The sequence below is a fragment of the Pezoporus flaviventris genome, unplaced genomic scaffold (genome assembly GCF_033815535.1).
Source record: "Pezoporus flaviventris isolate CSIRO_AGI_PZ_B2104156 unplaced genomic scaffold, CSIRO_AGI_Pfla_v1 ptg000031l, whole genome shotgun sequence".
Taxonomy (NCBI): domain Eukaryota; kingdom Metazoa; phylum Chordata; class Aves; order Psittaciformes; family Psittacidae; genus Pezoporus; species Pezoporus flaviventris.
In genome coordinates this window covers 19,610,956-19,635,770 of record NW_026892579.1, presented here as the reverse complement: position 1 = coordinate 19,635,770, position 24,815 = coordinate 19,610,956, and the positions used below count along the sequence as shown (strand labels likewise).

Genomic DNA, 24,815 nt, shown 5'->3' with positions numbered 1-24,815 from the left:
TTAGCAGTAAGGAACAGCAGCATAGCCTGCAATACTGCTTAAGTACTGCTACAGTCAGCCAAAGAAACTTTATGTATACACTCCTATTCAGTGACCAGTACAGAAAAGACAAGGTTTGTGCAGGTGGCAGGAAAATGAAGAGCATGGGAAGAAGATAATCTAGGAAGTTAACTTGTACTTCAGTACAGTGCCTCCATTATAAAACACTGGTTTTAATTTAAGGCCCCTAAAGTACTAGGAAATCTTGTGAACAAGTATTTTATTCCACTGCAGGAATCCACTTACACTCAGGAATATAAACAATTTCAATGACATGTCTTACTTTTGCCTTAAAATAACAAGTTTTTAGAAGTTCTTTATTACCAGCAAGTAGGTCTGCAGAAGCTGAGGAACTAGAAGCAGCCTGGGTTGCGGGCTGGGGCTCAGAAGCACTACTTCCAAAAGCATCTAAAGGGAATTCCAGAAAGCATCAAGAAAAGGTAGAGTTCAATATTAAAGGCATCAATTAGTCATTTATTGTCCACAAAAGATGACAAAAAGATAACCACTTCATTCATCAGAAGAAGAAAATGAAAGTGCTTGGCCATCTTTAATGCAGAGCAGTACGATGGGTGCAAAGTTCAGGTGGAAAAAAGGAGGTGCAACAAACCAGTAGTAGAAAGAAATCACTTGTCTTTTAGTTGGGCCTCTTCTCAGAAAACCTATACAAACCACAGCATTCCTAGACGAGAGAGTTAAGCCCTTTGCAGATGAATGCATCAGATGAGAGCTGGGAATAATTCCAGGCAGAACCTACTAACTCACAATAAGCCTTTTTAGAGGAATATTTCACTAATGTTTGAAAATTCTCTACTTTTAAGCAACATTCCTGTTATACAACACTCCTAAAATTGGTTGTGCTCATCCTAATTTCCACCTTGTCAAATCCAGCAAAAATCCTGTGATCCAGATACCCAGTTTGAAACAAGTCATGCTCAAAACTTCAGCTGTTTTGAGAAACAGAACTGAGTGAAAACAGTGTGACATGGAGAGTTCCAAAAAAGAAAAAGAACACAACAGACTTTCATTGGATTTCTGAGGAAGAGCCAGACATACACTGACTGAAAACAGAATGGCAAGTGTCATGACAACAGAATGACCACAGTGAATGAATGACAGCTTATTTGCAGTTCATTATTGTGCAATACTAAGAAGTGGACATGCCATTCTTAGCCATATTGCGACATAGAAAAGCTGTGAGAAGAAACCTACAGCTTTAGCAAAGCGCAAAGGTAATTGAAATGAAGTGATTCAACTCTGAAGTGGTGAGGAAAGAAAAATACCCACCACCAAATAGGTCAATCACACCTGAAGAATCCACCTTTGCTGGAGAGGCAGTGGGTAGAGGAGAGGGGGCTGCAAATGCATCCACTGCAGTAAGCACAGGATAAATAATATTTAGTATCAGCAAGGCAACAATGATAGCTAAATATTTCAAAGCCACATGGGCTCCACCAGCTAGAACCACAGGGTTGGTAAATTCAGGTAACAGTCTTCAGAACTGCAAATAGAAAGGGTTACATTTCTCACATGGCAACTGAAAACCACAGTACTTTACAGAAAGCATTGCTTATTAAGAATCCTGTTATGCTTAGCGGTATATTTATTCTCTCAACAACCACATTACTCACTCAGCTTCAGTGTCAGCCACTTCATGGTTTGCATCTTCAGCAACTGTACATCTTGTGACCAAAGCATCAAACCCTCAACTTAGTATATCGGCTCAAAGACATAAATTGGCAAGAAGTTTGGGTTGGGCTGTTTTCATTATTTTTTTTCCCCCTTTTTCCTTTACTTTTGGGAAAAAACCAAACAACCAAACCCAGGAAGTCTGTAGGATGGCCTGTGAAAACAAGCACTCACCAGATAAGAGATCAGCAGTGAGAGAACTCTCAGGCACAGGAGAAGCTCCATGTGGTGGAGATGAAAAAGCATCTTCCAGAAATGCAAGAAAAAACAAGGAAAAGTAAGTATCACTCAAGACAGTTCACATCATTGCACAGCATCAAAGCAACAGAGTGTTGGAAAAACTCGCTCTTTACCTGTACCAAAGAGATCTATGCTAGGAGTAGCATCTGGTTTAGGTGCTGCAGGTACATCAGGAACAGACTCAAATAAATCTAAGGCCAAGAACATAACACATCTTTAACTCATTTTTGAAAGGTGGAACTGAAAGCAGAACTTTCAAGTTTTGCACATTGTATTTGAAGTTAACAGGCTCTCTGGTTTGAAAGCCTAGCCCACAGCATGCATGCAACATGGATTTGTTTGTTCTGTACTCTGACAGATCAATCCACCAGAATCAAAGAGTTAAAAACAAAATTACCACCAAAGATATCTAGAGCAGGAGGAGCAGAGGTGGTGGCGGTAGCAGAAGTGGTGGCAGTAGTGGTAGTGGCAGTAGCTGTAGTAGCAGTAGCAGCAGCAGCAACAGCAGCAGCTGGAGAAGGAGTTGTTGCAGGAACTGGAGTGGCTGCACTAGTTGTAGGGGTAACTACAGGAACAGCAGTCTCTGTTGGCTTCATAGCAAAGAGGTCCAGCTCAGGAGCAGCCTCTGCACTACCTTCGGATGGGGCAAAGGGGTCTTGTAAAAAGGAGAGGGGAAATATATGTGTATGCATACTTAGGATCAGTGAGGCAGGAAGTCAAGAACAAAGCAACTACAGGCAATGCACACACTGCAAACACACACACAGAGGAAGTCACTCTAACATCTAGCTTACTTATCCAGACACGTTACTTATGTTTTTCCAAAATAAAGACCATCTGAAAGGCTGAGCAGTCTATTTACTAAAGGGGAGAACTTTCAAAGGCTGTTTGACAAGGCCAAAAATAAAAGACAGAAATAGGACAGAAGAACATCCAGGTTAGCAGGTTACTGCTTACAAAACTCAGCACTGACAGAATTGTTTATTAGCATTACCAAATAATCACAAAGTTACTGAGACTTGGAAACAGGCAATTTTGTCAAGCATGCTTTTCAGTCTAAGGTTTGTTTTGACCAATTGCAAACACTATGAAGATTTCAGAAAAACACACTGCCATGTAGTTTGAACAAAAAAACAGCAAAACAAGAGACCGTCTAATGACATAAAACCCACCATTTCCTGAACATGCATCAAGAGCTGCTGCTACAGGGGTTGGGGTAGCTGGTGCTGCTGCCCCTTCAGCTGCTGCAGGGGCTTCCCCAGGAGAAGCTGCAAAGGCATCTTGGGTGCAGTTTAAGAATAGAAATCAAAAGAAAAAGGATAAAGAGAAGAAAAATATAGTAAAAGAACCAAGTTAAATTGCACAGGTAGATCCCCTTATACAACATGAATGTTGTTACTCTGACAGCAAGACAAGTCATGCAGCACAATACGCTTTGTCTCTCCCTCAGCCCCACGCGAGCAGGTTCTAGACGGGGTTTGAAGACGGAGCTTCTTGGGTTGCCCACGGGAAATACAGTGAGTGTAAAAGGCATTATTCTCATTGTATAAGGGTTCAGAGCAGCATGCTCATGTACTACCCAAAATTAACTAATGAAGAAAGAGCAGAGATATGGTAGTAAGTTGACGTTAAAAAAGGTATTAAAAACTTGCATGCTCAAAGCCTGTAATACGTGTGATTAGTCTGCAAATCTGAATTTGCTTGCATAGTGCTTTGCAAACTTAAGCACTGTAACAAATAAAAATCCCATTACATTGGCAAAGATTTGCATCTACTATTTCTAGTTTTTGAGCCAAGTCAGGCATGCAACACCTGAGAAATTGAACTTACTTGTTTCTTAAGAGTATTCCAATTCAGTGTTTCTGAAGCCATAACCTGATGCACAGGTTATATTTACTTAGCTTGTTTCTGACAGATTAAGAATGTTCACCTTAACTGCTGGCCAGCAATAGCTGTCTCTCCTTGTAGGATCACCTCTAGGCCAACCAGTCAAGTTAGGGAAAACAACCGCTTTGGGGTTTTGGAATTTCTTGCTTATGAGTTTTCTTCAACAGTTATTTTGTTTGCCACTTACTAAGTGGTATGTTTAAACTTCACGCTCTGAACTTTTACAGCATTATTCCTCGGCTTAGACCACCATCTGTAGCTCTTACTTCCATGAAGTAGTCCTAATGGGAGTCCTAATGGGCAGTGCCATTTGGACTATCCCCACAGGCAAGCAATTTCTTCACAAAAAGACTGCACAACTAAGATTAAATACTTCAAGGTGCTCATAAAGGCCATTTTTCTACTGCTACAAAGTTTGCAAGTTAAAATAAAACCAAACAAATAACAACAATAACAAAAAAAAACAACTGTTGGGGGATACTGCGATTGCACTGTCAAACTAGTACAGGAAAAAAGCTTAACATGCTTTAACTTGACTGTCATTTTAAAATGAAAACAAACCATTTTAAAAACAAGTTTGTGCCAGTTAATCTAAAAAGCTCAAAAGAACATGCACTGAAACTTCAACAGAAGAGACGGAAGCCAATTAGTCTTGTACAATAGAATTAAAATGAGTTAATAGCAAAAAAGGCCTGCTAATAAGCCATTTCAAATATAATTCTATTTTTCATATAACAGCGGTCAACGACAAAACTGGATGGCAGTTGTCCAAGTAAAACAAATAATTAAAAACCCATGGTTTGTCAAACATCACAGTATTGTATTGTACGTACACCAGACACTGGCATAACCACACAGAAGAAATTTAACACAGAACCGGACTGAAGAGTTTTGAATTGTACTGCATATGAATACACTATGAATACGGCCACGTGTTGGATTTTGCTCCATAGCGGCAGCTTTCAGAGGGAGGGTCACCCTGGGCTCTTTCAAAAGAGCACAGTTTGGAGGCTAACAGCACAGAAGTTCGTCAATAAGACTTGCAACTATTTCCCAGTATTATAGATTCCAGAGTTCATATAAAGTGCAATTTCAGAACACATACTTATTCACTAGTCCTATGTTGTGACCACTTTGGCCTCAGAGTAACACCTATTTCTGTCCGTATGGAGACTACTGAAGTTCCATGTGCAACAAGCTGTAGGTTAGGGTGGGCACAAATTCCTTCCAGCCCATAGATAGAAGTGAACAGCAAGCTTGGCACCAGCTTTATTATTTATTGCCACTTTTGAATAAATCATGCATGATACCGCTTGGCATGATAATGCCAAGCAGTATCATTTTCTTTAGCAGCATATACTTGGGTTTAATTGCAGGTAGAATAAACACCCAAGTTCATAATGGAATCTAAAGGAGATTTTTAAGTATTACTTGCTCTGAGAAGTTCAAGAAATCTGTATGAACATAGAGACAAACCAACCTGGAAAGGTGACCCTACAACTCACAGTTGGAACTGGGGGCGTGTTGTTTGCTTGTTTGTTGCTTGGTTTTAGGTTTTTTGTTTGTTGGTTGGTTTGGGGGATTTGGGTTATTTTTGGTTTTGGTTTGATTTGGTTGGTTGGTTGGTTTTTAAGTTAACATCTATCGAGTTCTTTGAAGCCTTTCAAAAAGCTCTGCTGTACCTAAACAAATGCCCTCTGCTAAAATCTAGGATGATATGCAGAAATGGATACAATTATGTATTGCATATTTTATTAGCCAAACAAAATATCCCCAAATAAAAAAAAACCAAACCCCTCAACAACACAAACGAACAAAAACCAGGACTGTTTCTTTTGGGTTCCTCCATATCAGCATAGTAACACTGCATTTGCATATCCAGCACTGTAAGGGATGATACAGCTGACTTATAATCATTTCATGTATTACACAACATGTGAAACAACCCTATGGAAGGCACAAGTGTAGGAAAGATCACAGAACTAAAGTGCAGAGGTGAAAAGAACTTTCTTCTTTTTCCACAGGTTTTTCCTCTTCAGCCACCTTCCATTACTTTTGACATGGAGAACCTGACCTAAGCTAACATGAAATATTCCACTGGGCTCAGAGCTAGGAAAGAATCATAAGAATGACGGGATTTAGTCTGTTTCTTTAAAAAAGTACTAGTTTGCTATACCAGCATGTTCCAGCATAAGCGACATTCATTAGCCCTTTAATGCCGAAAAGTTTTAAACTGCTTTGCATTTAGTTTCTTTAAAGGGGAAACCATAGTTCTCCTTCCTACTATTCATCTCAGGTAAATGCTTAATAACTGACATTTGCACAGTGTCTGTCATGACTTGTTATCTGAACGGCATACAGTGTAATCCTACAAAAAATATAACTTAAGAACATGCATTACTAGCATCTAAAAACACCGTGTCCAAATCTACTATTAAGATACAGCATTTCAAGGTATTTTGCCTTTCTTCTACCTTTACATTTCTCCCTCAGGAATGATTCCAGCTGTAATTTGAAAACAGCCTTCTCTTATTTATCAGAAACAAGATAAGGAATTCTTCAAGCTGGCCCAGGTAACTGAAAGCTTGCCCATTAATCAGATTAAATTCTTCAAAAAAAAAACCTATGCTGGATCAATGCTGCATTTCTTTCTCTGCGTTCCAAGACCATGTTAGAAATGAATACTTAATGCAAAGCTGCTTTTCCTTTTAAGAAACAAAGCCCAGCCATAAGGAGCATGCAGGCTCCTATCAGCTAAAGTATCAGTGATACAGAGCAAGAAAGTAAGTCAACAGTCGTTCCTGCAGGGTCTCCTCTTCTGCTTCTTCCATCAGTTTGGCTCCCTGTCTCCTGCAGCTTTCAACTTCCTTACCCTACCCAGCCACTCCCTGAAGACTCTACATTCTTTCTCCTGAGATCAGTGCTCCCGTACCTTCCCCTACCACACCTCACCATAAGGAACCATGGAAAGCAGCTAAGAATTGGCAAGCTGCAAAAAGTTAACATGACCTTGAAGACTTTCTGTAGCATGCCCTGCGGAGAAGGACTTGGGGGTGCTGGTCGATGAGAAAATGAACATGAGCCAGCAGTGTGCGCTTGCAGCCCAGAAAGCCAACCGTATCCTGGGCTGCATCAAAAGGAGCGTGACCAGCAGGTCGAAGGAGGTGATCCTGCCCCTCTACTCTGCTCTTGTGAGACCTCACTTGGAGTATTGTGTGCAGTTCTGGTGTCCTCAACATAAAAAGGACATGGAACTGTTGGAACAAGTCCAGAGGAGGGACACGAGGATGATCAGGGGACTGAAGCACCTCCCATATGAAGACAGGCTGAGGAAGTTGGAGCTGTTCAGCCTGGAGAAGAGAAGGCTGCATGGAGACCTCCTAGCAGCCTTCCAGTATCTGAAGGGGGCCTATAGGGAAGCTATAGGGAGTCCCCTATAGGGACTCTTCATTAGAGACTGTAGTGACAGGACAAGGGGTAACGGGTTAAAACTTAAACAGGGGAAGTTTAGATTGGATATAAGAAGGAAATTCTTTCCTGTTAGGGTGGTGAGGCACTGGAATAGGTTGCCCAGGGAGGGTGTGAACGCTCCATCCCTGGCAGTGTTCAAGGCCAGGTTGGACGAGGCCTTGGGTGATATGATTTATTGTAAGGTGTCCCTGCCCACAGCAGGGGGTTGGAACTAGATGATCTTAAGGTCCTTTCCAACCCTAACGATTCTATGATTCTATGATCCCAAAGGTCAAACACTTACTTATTGAGTGTAAGCATTCCTGGCACCACAAAAGCTAGAGAGCATTTGTAAATGCTCCGAACCTACAAGTTCCGTGTTGTACACAGTCTTAAAGTAACAAGGAATGTATGGAACATCACTAACAGAACAACCTTCAGGGGAACACACAAAAAAATCCCAAACAAACAAAAAATACCCACCAAAACCAATAAACCACACACACCCCCCATAAAAAACCCCAACACTAAAACATGAGTAGAGCGACGGAAGTTCAATATGGACTCCAGGGTCTTAAAAGGGTCTGATCTGTGGGTGTCTTGAAGGCACTGCAAAAGTACCTTTGCTGCTGAGTGTGTTTAGAATTTTTTCTCAAGAACTAGAGATTTTCTGCTATTGTAAATAAGAAAACCTTGCTTTGTCTGATGTGTTCCAGGAAAGAGTCAGCATTCTTCTAATATACAATCCATCAGAGATTTATAGTATTTGAGCAACAAAATACATTCTCTTTAAATTAAGAGATCAAGTCATGGAAGTCTGGATACTGCAAAAGTAAAATTCTTTCCACATTGGAGAATGAAGGCAACTCTGCTTCTTAATATGTGCCACTAAGCAATCTAATGGTCAGTTAAATCTCTAGAAACTAAAAGCATCCAGCACTTTGTTACTCTCTTTGCCACTTTATAAACATGGAAGTAGGCACATGATTTGGCAGTAGCCATTTTCCAAGCACAGAATAGTGAAAAAGTTGGAAAAAAGAAGGATGCATCTTGCTGCTGTACTACCTTAAGAATAGGAGAGTGCTGGTGTTTTTCTTATCCTGTTGAGAGTTTACAGTGATTTATAGCCATTTAAGTATCATTTAGGGTTTTTTTAAGTCCAATATCGATGCTAAATAATAATAATGCAGTTTGAAAGTGCTGTATCCAAGACTGGCTTGAGCCCAATGTCTACATACCAGAAGTTTCACATGCTATGCATCTACAGGGGTGTTAATGAGCACAGGCTTTGGCTTCTGCGAGTAACCAGCATCAGACACTCTTCTTGCCCCTAGTGGTGTCCAGAACCACTGCCCACAATTGTTTTAAAATTGCTTCTGAACTGAGGCACTTGGACTAGTACCCATCTTTGTAAAAGGAGGGGTGAAGTAGCAGGTAGCAGTTGTACTCCTTTCTTACAACTTGGCAGTTTTATTGGGGATAACTTAGAGCTGTCTGTTGAAGTCAGTCCTAAAAAGTCTTCCAACTGGGAACTTTCAGTCTTCAGGAAACACCTTTGCAGACAAAGTGTTTATGTATCAGACCTATCCAGCACTCCTGTCACTAGAAGCGATGAATAACCCCACATAAAACACACTGGAATTCAGTTTTGATAACAAGTAAATTACTAATTCCTTAGGTGCACTGTCATGCTGAAAGTATGCATCAGAGGAAGAGAAAACTAGAAAAATAGTTGGGTGATCTTAAATATGTTCATAGTTTGTAAATCAGAATATTTCTCCATTAACCTGGGCTGGTATAATGTTAAAAAGAAAAGGTAATTTCTGACATGCTGTTGAGAAGCCTCTTGCTGTATGAGAGTAAGAAAAAAACTGACAACATATAGGGGGACAGTTATTCTTAATTATGAGGTTAGCAGCTAACATTAGAGACTGAAAGAGCCTAACTAAACTATAAGACTATTTTTCCTCTACATTAGTTGTATAGTTGGCACTTAGTACAAGTTCACTGCCACTTTAATTTACTGTCAATGCTATGTGAAATAAAACCCAGATTCAAAAATGCTGAAATACAGTAATTTTAGCTAGCTCAATACTGTATTCACCAGTAAGATCCAAAAGAAACACAATACAGCTCAAGCATGGCATGTAATGAAGGGGCAGGAAGCTGCCACATCCATCCTCTTCAAATATGAAAGCACAATTGCTTTTCCCCAGGAATTATAGTACAGTGCATAATTATTGAATAATGTGGAAAGAATATCTGCTTACCCCAGTGAGGACCTGAAAATAATGTTGTTAGTTATTCAACCATAAGGTAACTCAGTGTTAAGTGCACACAGTTTTCCATTTCTATATATATGCAGAGGAGCCTATCAGCTAAAAGCACAGCAAACAAAGAGGTAGTTGGACAGTTTACATTTCCTGTTCCACCCAGCATCCAACACATAGGCACCTCTGGTATTGTTAATTAAATTAGATGCCTTATTTATAATAGCTAAACCCAGCATAGCTTAATCTACCTTATGAGCTGCTGCAGAGCACTATTACAACCGAACTAACCTCCAAAGAGATCCACTTCAGCCGTGGCAGCAGTAATAGTTGTAGTTGTAGCAGCAGCAGCTGAAGTAGTTGTAGTATCAGTAGTTGCAGCAGTAGTTGCAGTAGGCTCTGGGGCAAATGGATCTGAAATCTGTGGCTCAGAGGTAACACCGGAAAGTGCAGCCAGATTATCTATATGCAACCATATAATGAAGATCAAACAGGAAAAGTAAGGGGAAGAGGGAAAGAGACCACAGTTACTCAACTCCAGAAAGCTGGAGCTTTTTATAAGGAGTCTTAACATCTGAAAGTGTTAGAAATCAAAAATTACTCACCCTCTCCCAAGAGGTCTAGTAATTGTCCGTTAAAATGCAGCAGAATAAAGAAACAGACCAATTAGAACTGCCAGATTGAAGATGTTCATTAGCCATATGCTCATGCTCTAAATGATGTGTCTAGGTTCAACACAATTTAAGCACCTGATTTTCCAACATTTAAGAGGTTATTGTTACATGACAAAGCTAATTTTATTTAATAGCTCTATTCAAAACAGAACCAGTACATACATCTCACACATTTGGTAAGTTCCTTAATATCTAATAAGCAAGTTTTCAAACACTGGTAGTATTTATCACTTCTGTTTTATACAGCCGGTTTTCCTCTCTTAAACTATCAGAGAGAACCAAGTAGTGGCCTCTAAAGGTTGACAAGAAGGTCTCCTACCCTTCACTACCCCAGGGTAAAGCAAAGGACCACTTAGAAGCTCAGATCATCACTATACTAGTTGTTTCTTGAACTTAGCTTAGCAGCATGAGAGTAAGACCAGAAGCAGGTAGACTTGTCTGAAATTTATGAACAGCCAGCATCCTCCAAGAACACTGAAAAAAATTTTAAATGGAAGTTCCTGGGCCTAACAGCACACAGATTCAAAACTTCCACCAAGTAAAAGTGTACATGGGAGAATTGAGCCCAAATGAACTCCAGTGCTCACACATAAATACAGTAAACAGCCATAGTTGAAGCTTATTTAAATCCATGAGCTATAAGCAGAACATACTCAGATACCAAAGAAAATCTCAAGATAATTCTGCTTAGCTGCAAGTATTTTCTAGACCAAAGACGACAGAAAGCAGTCAAAATCAACATTATAGTCATTAAAACTAGACAGAATTCAGCTTACTGTTCTGCCATACTGAACTGTTGAGATCCACTCATCAGCCTTAGAACCCTTCACAAAACTGGCACTGAAGACAAGGTACCATAGCAGATAGCAGCTTGCAAATAAAGTTTTAAGTTACTTCAGGATGCAGTATATGGCATCCCTACTGCCTGAAGTACATTCTGAGAGGAAGACAGGCTCTGAGTCTTGTACTTGAGATAATGTTTAGCAAAGAAAAGACAGAAAAAATTAGGAGAGCAGATCCTCTTTTTCTACATTTATAATGAAGCAGGAAAGACCACCTCTGTTAACACTGGCTATGAGGAGTATGAAAGATAAGCAGGCTGGTTCTGTTCCAACTTTGATTCCTTAGTCAACTATTTCTGGGAGCCAATAAAGTAACTTTAATGACAAACTTTCCTACAATTTGATGTTCTCTGACATCAGTCAGATTAAGCTCAGAGGAAGCTTTTTCTACATAAAAAACAATCTTAAGCTATAAAACCTCATGAAAACCAACCAGTTTGGCCCATTACATTTTTATACTGCAGTTAGAATAGCCTGGGCTCAGCAACTACCTATTTACCAACCAGTAGCTCAGTGTTGCTCCTAGATTCCTTGTGCATGTGACAGGGTCATAGGTTCATCTGATCCCCACTGAACAGCAATCACTGAGTCCAGATGGTTTAGTATGGGTTTGTATGCAGGCAGCAAAATGATTTGAGCAAGCACAGCTCAATCTTCACAAGTTTTTATTTTACAACATATATTAACAAGGCACTGAGAAACCACATGTAGGTATTTTTGTTATTGGCTCCATGGGAGAGCTGTACTTGAGACTGACTGCACAAGAAGCTGAGGTAAGTCAAAATAGCACTCTGAAAGAGCGCAGCAGTATATTAAAAATGCAGCACCCTGGTATCTCATTACTGCATACCAGGTGGACACCTCACAGCTAGACTTGAAATAAGCAACTGCTGGCAAACTTTCACTTTTTGTTAGCTTATTCCTTTTGTTACCCAGTTATGTCACAGATGACAACACAGTGAAATCACAATTATGCAGGATGGCAATATACACTTACTCTTAATATGGGAAGGATTAAAACCAATACTTTATTGTATACTAATATTAAAGTAGCAATATTAATAGCAAATTCATGTTCTAAAGCAGAGTGCAAGGTAATTCAGAGCAGAAATTCAAGTCAATTTGCTTTTTTATCTGAGAGTCAGACCTTGTGATGATGGAGAATGTGACCTACTGTTTTTTCTGTAACACTACAGTCTAGTTTGCCTGCCAAATGCCTATCTATTCCCCTTGTGATATGCTGCAGGAAACTTACTACCCTACCTTGATCACCTCCAGTTCACAGAAAAGGATATATTTTCACAAGTTATAGATCATTTGCTAAATAACTTATACTGTATTTGGAAACACACTATGTATACAGCAAAATATAGCTATAGTGTACTGTATATACCACTAATTATACAGTGTACTACATGGAACATACAGTATTGCCACAATACATACAATCTATCACTGCCAGTGAGACTGAGAAAGCAATACTATTTGTTGGCGATATATATTCCTCAGGTTTATGTGACATTTAAAGTGCCAGCTTGATGCTGCATCATGAAGTATTTGATATTCGCATTTTCCTACCTATTCTGAACTGCAGCAATTCTCCCAGCTTCCTCCCCCTACTACTGCTTTCTCCCAAGTTCCCAAGTTAAGTTGCTGTGGGCCAGAAGAATTTTGCAGATAAGAAGCTGAAGCAACACGGAGGCACTGTTACATATCCTCCCAAAAGCTCTGGGCGGAAAGAAGGTCATCTTGTCCAGTCTCCTGTTCAGAACATTAAGTCCAATACCAGCTCAGGGTAGTCATAGCTTTGTCTAGTCAGGCCTTGAAAAATCTTGAGGAATTAAGTCCATTAGCTCACATCAAAATTATGCTCCAGTACTGCCTTACCCTCCAAGTGAGATATGTTTTCTTCATGTCCCATCAGCCTTTTAAGGTGCAATCAGTTGTTATTACCCTTCATTATAATCAACTACCTTTTTCAAGAAAATTTTGGCTCTGCTCTGCAATTCCCCTTCAAACAGTTGTAGGCCACTATTAAGATTCCCCTTTATCTTCCTCTTTGCCAGATGACAGAGGCCCAGCTCCCTCAGTCTCTTTCCACAGTGATGCGCTGTAGATGCCTGGAGTCCTGGTAGCCCTCCGCCAATCCCCTCCCCCTTATATCAGAACTGGATGCAGTAACTTCAGATGTGACCTCACCTGCACTAACTAGAAAGTCCTGTAGTACATATGAGGCTGTACAATTTTAATGATTACGCCCAGATTTAGCTGAAACAAGTAAATAAATAAAAAAAAAAACAAAAAATACCAAAACCAAACACCCCCCAAAAACAATCAAAAAAACCCTAAACAAAACAAAACCAAACCACAAAACCAAAACCACCACAAACCCAAAACCTAACTCTTAGCACAAGCTCAAAGGTTTTCTCATTACCAGATGAAACAGAACAGAAATTTCAGTATTTTCACACCAAATCCATTCCAGTTCTCACCTTATGCATGTCTGACATGGTGTTTGGCAGTAATTCAAAAAGAGGTTTTTTTTTTTTAGAAAAAGAGACAAAAAACCCTAGCAAGATTGCAGTGCAGTAACAGGTCATCATAGCTGGACTCCTGCCAGCAGCAAAGCAGACAAACTTGAAGCTTACTAAGTTACCAAAATGCTATTCTGAAAGGCAAGTCTGAAGTATATTTGATGAGGTTAGCTATAACCCTGGCCAAAGTAAAGAAGTTAGCTGTCCTTTTCTGTTGTAGAAAAAAAGGACTAGGTACATTACTAGTCAACTTTAAATAAAAACACCCAAGTACCCATCTAAGGTGCTTTGTCTGAAAGAGCAAAGCAAAAGAACCCAAATAAGTCATCTAAAAGATAACTTGTAATACAAATCAATATTTTACAATATTAATGGCGATTTACTCTGCATGAATGAGCAACTGCTTAAAAAAGTAAGCTGAGAGGCCTGAGGATTCTTGAATATCTCAAAAGCTTGTGTTCCAGCACTTGGAAATGACAAAGCAAAACAAATAGGATGCAATAAAAAATTGCAGAATAACTAGTCCCAGGCATCGTAGAATAGATGACTCCCTGATCTTGCTTTTTGGGTTGGATTATGTTTCAGTAAATAAAATTGACTCTGCTGAAAAAAAAAAAATACTCAATTCAACAGAAAAAATTGGAATATGCAAAACGTTCTACATGACAGCCATAGCTATCTTCTTATAATAAAGTGGCTGAGATAGAGTATCGTCTTTAATGAACTGACGCTAAGAAGAGAAACAGGGAATGCAGAAGCCACCAGTAACCAGTACTAACATTCACAGTAGAGCCAGCATGACTCAGTGTAGCATTCCTGGTGTGAGAGGGCTGATGAGTTCCTTAAACTGCCACACAGGATCTCTTAAGATTATACCATAGTGTGGTTACAACTATGTAAGTTAGATCACATTTACTGGCCTAATTACTCGTCTTCAGAGGACAGGAATGAACATTGCCTACATTTATTGCAGTCCTCTACACATCACCAGCTGCTAGTGCTGCTTGCAACAACAGGCTTGGCTCACCACAGAGCACATATTTCAGACAGCTGGTTAGGTGTTCCTATTTGAAAACAGTGAGCCCTCCACTTCTAGTTTCATATTATTATTCTATGCAGACAAGGCAGGTTTTAGTAAAATATGTTAAGGGTTGTCAGAGGTCATCACACTTGCAGCAGAACTAATATACCACCACTGGCTTTACATGAAATTTTGTTTTAAAAGATGTTTTGATCCTCCCCCTACTGATCTGTGGTTTTTGCTTTATGAAGAGAAGTGTTGGTTTCTGTGCTCACCTTGCCAATAAGCATATGAGCAGTTCTAGTTCTTTTGTTTTAAAGTGCCTACCCTACCTGCTCACCTTCAGCCATCTCCCCTTCCTGCTCACTTTTAGTCACATAATCCTGGCTCCCCCCAGCTTTGCAGTCAGGCCCTTATAAGCAGCTTATACTATTATGCATATCCCTGGAAAAAGGAGTAGCCTTGTGCTGCAAAGAGATGCCTGACTGTCAGGTCAGCAGAAGCCTGGGGGTGAGCTGGGAACATCCTGTGCTAGCAGCAAAAGAGCCAGGTTTCAGTTCACCAGGCAAGAAGATGGAGACTGCAAGAAGAGATGCTGACAGTGAGGTTTCTCTACCTCCCCATGAAGTGGCTCCAGCGGGGGCTGCTGGAGCTGCCTGCCCAGTACCCGCAAAATCTGGCTGAAGATCCAGAAGATCACTGGATGGTTTGGAAGAGCTGCCAAGGAAAGGAAGAGAGATTAAATATTGGAAGAATTTGTTGATTTTAATCAAGTTTGCTTGTTTGTTTTAAATGACTGGATTGTAGGAATTACCCTTAGTTTGGATAACAGATGAGACCATTGAGAGATTTGGTTTTTTTCAAGCCTCAAGATTAGAGCAGTGCCCATAAACACCTCTACTGCAATAAGCACCAAGAATACATTACACCCCAGGATGGGGCCTTAACTTATTTCCATTACTTGATGACATTGTAACAGATCTGAGATTTTTACAACCCTAAAAATACAAACAAACAAAATCCCAAACCCCAAAACCAATATCCCAGCTGATCCCAAAGACCAGAACAAATAACTGCTGCAGCTGAAAATAGTTCTATTCTACTACAATATTTCATTGTGCCATGTCAGAAAGCAAGAAACCTGCATTTCTAGGCAATAAATAGGCATTAGGTAGAAAGAGTTGGTAAGACTTCTATAACTTCAGCCAGCCAGATATTTGCTTAGGAAACAACATCTTGTTCATTTAGAACATTTAAATAATAAACAATAGAAGCTCTTTCTTCAGTGAGTTACTTCACCTGACATGTAACTTAAACGTCCTGTCTTTAGACTTTTGGTTCAAGCACAGAGCTTTTACATCTCTAGAGTTCTTCCATTTCTGCTCATTACAATAAGCAATGGCAGTTTGTTCTGTTTTTGACTTTTTAACCCAGATATGATACGCTTTTTAACTTACCTGACTGGAGCAGCTGTAGATGAAGTTGCAAAAAGATCAACTGGAGGAGATGTGTCAATAGTTTTGGCTGGAGTAGAACTAGGAGATGTAACAGTTGTTGCTGGAGAAGACTGGAGAAATATTTTAAATATATATTCAATGTATCAGCATTTGTCCACAAACAACTCGTGCACAGATTCACATTCTTCTGAAAGTTAAATACTTATGAAAGTATGAATTCTGAAAGTATGAAAATATGAAAAAAAAATAAATCCAATTTTGACATCCGGTCTTCGCATTGCAAGCTGCTTCCCCAGTTGAAAGAATTTAAGGAAGACTGGGCTGTTTTCAAAGGGTAGAGGAGTCGAGAAACTCCAAGATGACTCCATCTAGCAATGCCTGGCTCAAGAGGAAAAGCCTATTGCATGCATTCAGAGCCCTGCAGACACCAGAAGTCAGTCTCATATAAGCTTGAGTCCCTTGGGTTCAAGCTCACCCAACACCTAAGTCAACTAACTCAGACTTGTGATCTGGAGTTGCCTTACCTGCTTTTGAAAATCCCAATAAAGGTAACTAACAGTTCCTATGTGTCAAAGGATTCTTAGCAATGTCCAAGAAAATGGTTTGCTCTCCCAAACTCCCTCATCTCAGCTTTAATACCATCCTGCAGATGGAATAATTCAGCCCCTTCATTTTGTCCACACAATGAAACAGCAGCTTAGTAGTCCCTCCATAGAAATGGTGGGAGAAGAGGAATGGTTAGAAACTAAGTTAAAAGTGTGCATGTAAACCTTCAGGCTAAAGAAGGTTTTGAGAGCCATCAACAGTACTAACAGTTAAGTCCTTGGGAAGATAAAAAAAAAGATAGCTTGACCTACGATTTTGCTTCATTAGCTCTTCCAATGATGGATAAAGATACCTTAAGTATACCAAGGACAGACACCCAGGAGAGTATACTACAACCCTTTGTGCACTTGAAGATGCAAGTCACCTTGAAGTATCAATTTAATTCTAAAAGATACTACAAGCTTTGTTATAGCATCTCACTCTTTTCCTAACAAATGAAAACAAGTCCTCTGTTTTGTACTTTTTGCCCTTCTGACCACTTCCAAGACAGAAAAAGAACAGAAAATTTGAAGTGATTTTCTTCTGAGATCTGCTAGTGCCATCCCATCATCACAATTCTAGCAGGAGATGGATATAAGCTTTCTAGACTCTCATCAAAGCTTTACTAAGGGTTGAGACTCAAGTGGTCCAAATTATTCTTCATGTAAATCAGCGAAGAGAGGAACACCTTCTTACATCATATAGTTCTCACCAACTGCTACAGTACTGAACAAGAGAGGGTTTTGTTTGGGTTTTGTTAGAAGGGCTTTTTGCAAAGCAATTTAAGAGCTTTCACTAGAATCGACCATAGAAGCGCCTCCCTCAGATTCAGAAGTTTTCACTCAATTTTTCCTGCACAACATCCACTCCTAGACGCAGAACTATGGCACCTGGCAGTGCTTCAGGAGCAACTATTGCTAACACTATAAAGCTCATTAGTTTATTTGACACTCAAATCAAGACTGTTTCACTGGCAACTCTTGCCTTAAATTAAGGTGAGCAGTCCCACTAATAAAATTTAATTCTGAAATTTGGTATATCAGATGAAAGTTTTCTTCCTGGCTTTTCACATGAATGTGGTTTTATAAGAGTCAGAACTTCCTCATAAAAAGCTACAAATACAGTGCTAAATTTGGAAAAGAAACAGTACTGAGTTTCTCACTGACATGAGGATTAATAAGGGGGGAGGATGAAGAAGTTGAGATAAAGATATGCATATCTTTTCTAGTTTCACAAAGTGTGACCACCAAATCCTGAGAAAGTTGCTTACCATCCTGCACTATTATAATCACTATAGACCTTCAGATCACTGAAGCACTTTTATAGGGCCATTATTTACAAGGCCATTAAAAGATGCGGTTTTGCCAGTTAGCTAGGGCCTAGGTGGCAAAGTCTAAAAAGTAGATTAGGAAATGGAAATTTAACTCTTTATGCCCTTATGACAGTCTAAAGCATATCTGAACAGGAATTAACTAGTACAGCAATTGACAGCGTTTACCTTGCTCAGAGGAGAAGGAGCCCCAGATCTAGGAAAAAAAAGGGGGTTTTCAGGTAAGTACACTTTTGGAAACTATGTTTCTGGTCATCAAAACTCCTGCAAAAAGACCAAAAACTAAGCATGAAAGCCTTCTGAAGATCTCTACAGTTGCATGCCCTCCCCATTTCTCAAACTTCCATGTACTACTTTAGACAAGGAATACAAATTTTTACCTCAAATCTTAAATGAATCTTTTAAGATAACTGGTATCACAGGATTATTCTACCTTTTAAATAAGCTCTACTCAGTGGAAGAAAGGCAGAGATGCATGCAAATATCTTGGTTTTGGGCCTACAGGAGCCAATAGGAAAGAGTTAATGGGAGAAGATGACACCATATTATAAAATCATGCAACAGCAGCAGAGTAACGCCAATATGGAAGCAGTTATCTTCTGAGTCTTCTGAGGATGTGTCAGCAAATTTTCAAACTCTACTGTTCTTTTAAGTAAAGTCAGTTACTTTAAAATAATGCTATTTAAAGGTATAGAACAGTTAGTTGGAAAGGGCAAACTTAATGCAAAAAAACAAATAACGCTAACTGACAAAGCCTTAATCTCAAAATGCATGTCAGTGTGTTGGCTTATTTTCATTATTATGAGGTACGAAAATACTGCTACATATTTTTAGAGCTGCTTTCATCTAAGAGATGAAAGGAGGAGCTGAAGTTAAAATTGCACCCATAGTAAACTAGTATCCATCCTATAGGTTATTTGAATTGGGTAAGTCCTAGAAGCTGTAGAACTGTTTAGAAGATCTACAACTACAACAGAAACGATCAAAGATAACTTAATGACTATAATGACAAAATACAAATGACAAATATACAAAAACAAGCACCAATTTAAGTATGATTTTTTTTAAAATAAATCTGTATCTATCTGTTGAAGCCATCTTAAAAAAACAAAAAACAAAAACCAACCCAAAGCAAACCACAACAATGTCTGCATGCAAGTGATATGTAAACATATGTACTTACCCTTCACTAAATTGCAAGGAAAGCAACAGTTAAAAGAGAAAGCACAGGTTTAGCTTAATCCTGTCTAAACTTAGCTGTGACAAGTACTGATAAAAAGAGCCATTAGAAAACAAGTAAATTTTGATGACAAAAGCCTTAGCAGCAGGGAAAAACAGTTTCTTCCAGGTGTTTTCCAGTTAACTTTACTTAGTTTTGGAAAGTATTCACTGTGTTTTTCACTCCAGTAAGGAAAAAAAACAAACCAAACCAAAAAGCAAAAATAAAACCAACCAAAAAAAAAAAAAAAACAAACAAAAACACACACACACAAAAAAAAAAACAAAAAAACAAACCCCAAAAATACATAAACAAAACAAACCAAGCCACCAATAGAAAAGGTTGCCATTAAGATGACTTTGTAAGGGAAAGAAAAAGCCTAGCCTTACCGCTGCCTATTTTCCATTTAACTGACAACAGTAAGTTAGGGGAGGCAAACCTAAACAATAGCCAGTCTCCTAATGTTACTATTAGGCCTTGATACACAGTACCACATATACACCTACTTGTTGCCAGGTTTTTTTCCTTCCAGCGAGTTTAGATGTTGCTCAAGGGTCTCCATGAGACTGCTGGGAGCCTAGAGAGCAAAGAGAAAAGGTACACTTTTAAACACATTGTATTGACCTAACAATACTTTGAAATCTAGCACCAACTTCGCTGAAAGTTTACCACATGCATGCTTTATTTACATCACTGGGAAAACAGTGGATTTCCATGCTAGAAGTATTAGGCAAAGACAGCTTTTGAAAGATAATACCATGCTCAAATTTGCAGGAAAAAAAAAAACATTTAGCTTTACTAAACAGCGCCTGAAGCCTAAATCCAGGATGTGTTGCTCATCATGCTTTGGGTCAGCGTTAAACATCAACAGCAGCACAGCCATCCACAGGGATTATTTTAAGAGTAATAGGTTCAAGGTCATCCTTTCAGTTTTGCTTTTAGTCAGAACTCCAACACCTCTTTCATGACCAGAGACAAAACAAACTAAAACTCTTCTCTAATTCTCCCAAAAGCAGCTACCTTTGGTTCAAGATTCCTAACATCACAAAGCCTTATAGCTGTTCCTTCTCAAAATGGTGGCCAGGCCCAGGGCACTGAGCCCATCAGCTAATTCAAAGTTCAGAAACCTTAGACATCTACAGAAACTAAGCTTTTTCAAGCCTCCCTAATTTTAGGTTTTCTTTTAAGTAATCTTTTTTGTGGTCAAGCAAGACCCCCAGGCATGCACTTGCTGTTACAGTTGTAGGCAAGGAAAGTAGTCATAAATGTGAATGGCAGCATGCTTAGCTACTGCAGTATAAAAATACTCTAGATAAGAAGACTCCTACAAGATCAACAAGCAAGGAGGACACATTTGAGAGATACACTAACATATAGTAGTCAAGTATTTTTCATCAGGGTTACCGTTCCATCAATGGTACAGTCTTTAAATGGGAAATTCTCTTTACCAGTCTCTTTCAAATCAACCATAATTCCTGCCAGTCTTAGCTACAGTGTCTTTCATAAATCATGCCTTTAATTTCAGGGTATACATACGCATCAAAAAAGTCATTCTGTGACGCTTGAAAACAGACTATGCACTATGTAGAGCATACTGAAAACCAGCTGGCTGGCTAAATCAGGTGTTTCAGGATACATAGTACCTGCTAGCACCAATGCAGAGCTAAGTGTACTTTAAATGTCTGTGTATTAATTTTGACATTAAAACTGAGAAGTAAGGTAACTTAACACATGGAGAAATTCAAAATGCTAAAAAAATCCTTAAATGATGGCTTGAGTTTAAGTATGTCCCACACACATACACAATGGAGAAATTCCTTAACCACTGCTGCTTTTACAGGCATATTTATTAATTTTCAACTAATCTGAGCACAAGAATTTCGTTGAACACAAGTGACACAGTTGCAAGAACTCTCATTCTCCAACAGGAATAAAAAGATGAGAAAAAGCCCTCATTTGTTAAAAAAAAAAAAAATAAAATTCAGACTTCTACATAGTCAAAAAGGCTATAGTATAAGTTACAAGTTGCGCCTACTCAAACATGTAAACAGAAAGCTAAGTTAAAAGAAATCCATTATTTCCTGTTACCAAGTACCTCTACACACTTTAAATAGCTTTCCAATGTATTAGTCACTTCTTAAATGCCAACAAGATAATATGAAACTCATGTATCACACAGAACTCATATAGGAAGCTTCAGAAACTTTCTACCCAGATGCAACAATTTGGAAATCAAATATTGTCTGGTATCCAATTTGCAACAGTGAACATCACTTGATTTTTTTCTTAATAGCTTCTTTCTGCTTCAACATTTATCTAATCTATTAGTCAGCAATGTGGTGGAACCTTATACATATGTTCCCCACCAGCTATTTGAGCAAAACTGACATACTTTAAGAATTGCTAATAAATAAAAATGAGCCAAGCTCTTGAGCTGCCAAGATGCCTCCTCAGTCTCCAAAACTTTGCAACCAAACTAGCAAGTCCAAAGGTGACAGCTATCAATTTGTATTTCACTCCTGTGACTATTTGTTTGGATTTACAGAGTACATACACACACCAAGTGTCAACACAACCAACTTCTTGTGGAATACTACTATTGCTGCCATGGCTTGCTTTAGGAATTTAAGTATATCATTGATATTTTACACAATTTTATATTCCTTAATAGCTGAAAGTCAGTTTTATTATTCACTGTTATTTCTTTCTCACTGAAATACACTGCCTAGGTCATACACACAATCTACAGCATGTTGCAGATTAGCCTTAGGAAGTGAGTCCCAAGCAGCCTTTGGGAGAATACAGCTATGAGGGACTTCTTAAAATCACTGGTCAGGCAGTTGGACTAGATGATCATTGTAGATACTTTTCTTCCAAAGAAACTATTCTATTATATTTTAAAGCATGGTTCATGATGTGAAAGGGACCCTAAGGCAGCAGTAACTAAGGTGTCACTGAGCAAGTGCAGCACTGACTAACAATGCAGGACAGCATTTGTGCAGTCCCAGCAGGCAGCCTTTCCAGCAGGCTGACTCCACACAAGCAGCAGCAGATCAAAGTGCTGCAGCAGTCTAAAAGGCATAGAATCATAGAACAGTTTGGGTTGGAAGGGATCTTCAAACGTCATTTTGTCCAGCCCCTTTTTTCATTAACTGAGTCTGAGTTCTGGTTCAAGGACTTAGTTCATGACTGACTGGACCTTGTTAAAAAAAGAGCCCCTGCGGTACAGTTAGGTGAACATACTGCTTCAGCTATTTCAGAATTGGGTTTGGTGTGCCACACACTGCTAGAAGTTTAAGTTTCCCACTGCTGAAAGAGTGGACGGATTTCTTAGTCCCATAGCATCTGAAACCCATAAAGATTAAAACTCTTCTTCACATCATGTCTCACTTTCAGAATTTTTAACTGGCTTTTTATCCAAGAGAACTATTCTGATGCTGACTTAAAACAGGCTTTCAAGAGGCTTTCAAACCCACACATTTTAGGTTATGAACACTTGGGATTTATAACTGTTAAGCATCACAATGCCCAAAAGGCTGCTCTTCTGGCATAAAAACTGCCATGAGTGAACTCTTCAGCATGGATCTCTTCCTCCAAGTAAATATCCTTTTCACATCAAATGCAAAGCCAGACATCCAGGCCGATTTGAAAGTGATACTGACAATGGATCAGCACAATAGAATTTAAGCAGCTACAGCATAAGTGAATTTCGATGTTAAAAGTTTTGATGCATACTAACAGAGATGTTCAGCAATCAAATCATAACTTCTGCATTTAAATTTAAGTTAACTGTACCTACACCAAGAGAGTAGTGCTATTGCTGGCCTGAATTTCATCTCTGGACCAAAACTGTGTCAGGAAGAGATTATGAAGCAAGTCACACCACAATCTCTATGCAGTTCATCGTCAAAAATGAATTGGAGCTCTTGAGTTACAAGCTGCAAAAAAACCCCATCCTTTGGAGAGGAAAGAGCAGAACAGTCTACTTTTCAACTGCAAGTCAAAAGTCATCATGAAAGACAATATTTTAGTTATAGGAGTCTTCAGAAATAGCTTTGGGCAGTTCTTATTTCTAAATTGGGACAGCTTTAAAAATGTTAAATGGTATAACTTCCTACCAACATTTACATTCCCAATGTGCTTCCTAATTACAGAACTTTTAGCTATTTCACAGATCCAAAAAGACTACAAGAGAAGCTTACCTGTGTAAGATCAGGGATATCACCCTTGTCAATTCCAACTTGCTGTGGGTATAAAAGAGGTAAAATGTAAGTAAGTGTATTATTCCACTGCAGCAGGCACTAACGGTAAGTAGAACTGCAGTATGCTCTCAACCTAGAATGTGCTTTATGTTTAGAAGACTAGAAAGTTAGCAAGCGCAGATGCCCATCTTTCCAGTAGCTATCCTCAGCAATCTACAGCAGTCTTTTTTTTGTTGTTTTTTTTTTTAACAAATTAAAATATCCATTAACAAAAACAAAAGAAAAAAAAAAGGGAAAAGCAAAAGCAAAGGGAGTTTAAACTCCATACTGCAAGTCAGGCAGTGCTTTCTGGCCATACAATGTTGTCCCAAAGGACAGCACATCAGTGAACTGCCAAACATACTATCCAGATACCTGACTGTCCTAATGAAGTTCTCTGAAATTCAGCCAGCAAGCAAATCCTAGGAGACACCACTTAAAATAATACTAAAGCTCGAGTTGCTTTGTGGTTCTGACCTTGTCTCCTAGCATTTCAAATACAGCAAGATGAGGTCCAAGTCTGCAGTCTTCTATTAGCCGCTTCTCTGTGGCTCCTCGAAGTACCTGTTTATTTAGCTTTTGCAGAAAAGCAAGCTGCACTGCACCTAGGTTACTGACGTATAGTCACTATAGCCCCTGCCCTGCAAAGATGACCTATAGGTGTCTGAAGCACTTCACTCCCTCAAGTCCAACATTCATATCCAACATTACATGACATTCATAAGTCTAGCAGGCTCTTTCCTGAATAGTTAAACAAATTAGCAATTAGCAAAGAAACAAACTTTTTATTTGGCTCATTAGTGCTGTCCATTATAATGAAGCATGAAACATGGAATGTGTGTTGTGCCAAGGAGCCAACTACTATAAATGAGAGCCCAGCAAAATAGTTAATTAACCATGTAGTATTTGTATTATCCACATAAGAGGACAATAACAAGGATCAAAACCAGGAAAATTTCACATTCCAGTTAACTTGTAGTTGGCTGGAAAGATTTAAAGAACAGACTTATAAAATCATTATGCTTTTATTCCTAATTGCTGTATCTTCCTCTAATGTTCAACCCTGTTCTAGAAACATGCATTTAATACAGCATTTCCAAGAAACACTGATACAGTTCAAGTCATGTCATCTGTTACGTTACCAGGAAAGTTGAGGCTGGCTGCACAGTAAAGATGTGGAAATACTAAGCAGAGCTTAACTACTTCTAGAAGAGCTGAACAAGCAGATCCAGAAACTTCTATAATGCCTCACATTAATATACACAATGAGTCATATGGTTACCAAGTGCAATTAATATACTGTTTCAGTGCTAAAAACTTCACAAAACACTTAAGTG

At 39.0% G+C, this 24,815-nt stretch overlaps 1 protein-coding gene across 18 annotated transcripts in view; it reads right to left on the bottom strand.

Moving 5' to 3' along the window:
- The window catches only part of SNAP91 (synaptosome associated protein 91), a 69,574-nt gene that overhangs the window by 14,112 nt on the left and 30,647 nt on the right, over positions 1-24,815 (bottom strand). For 6 of the 18 annotated variants that reach the window (XM_061460370.1, XM_061460379.1, XM_061460376.1 and 3 more), the window contains exons 9-21: positions 23,440-23,481; positions 19,744-19,814; positions 18,187-18,214; positions 16,104-16,213; positions 15,263-15,363; positions 10,181-10,195; positions 9,867-10,037; positions 3,141-3,248; positions 2,366-2,623; positions 2,082-2,159; positions 1,903-1,974; positions 1,327-1,410; positions 364-447 (exon numbers count right to left, since the gene is read on the bottom strand). In XM_061460370.1, coding sequence (XP_061316354.1) covers positions 364-447; positions 1,327-1,410; positions 1,903-1,974; positions 2,082-2,159; positions 2,366-2,623; positions 3,141-3,248; positions 9,867-10,037; positions 10,181-10,195; positions 15,263-15,363; positions 16,104-16,213; positions 18,187-18,214; positions 19,744-19,814; positions 23,440-23,481 — 1,222 coding nt within the window. The remainder of the gene's footprint in view (positions 1-363; positions 448-1,326; positions 1,411-1,902; positions 1,975-2,081; positions 2,160-2,365; positions 2,624-3,140; positions 3,249-9,866; positions 10,038-10,180; positions 10,196-15,262; positions 15,364-16,103; positions 16,214-18,186; positions 18,215-19,743; positions 19,815-23,439; positions 23,482-24,815) is intronic. The other 12 variants (XM_061460380.1, XM_061460381.1, XM_061460383.1 and 9 more) reach the window with 9 other exon arrangements.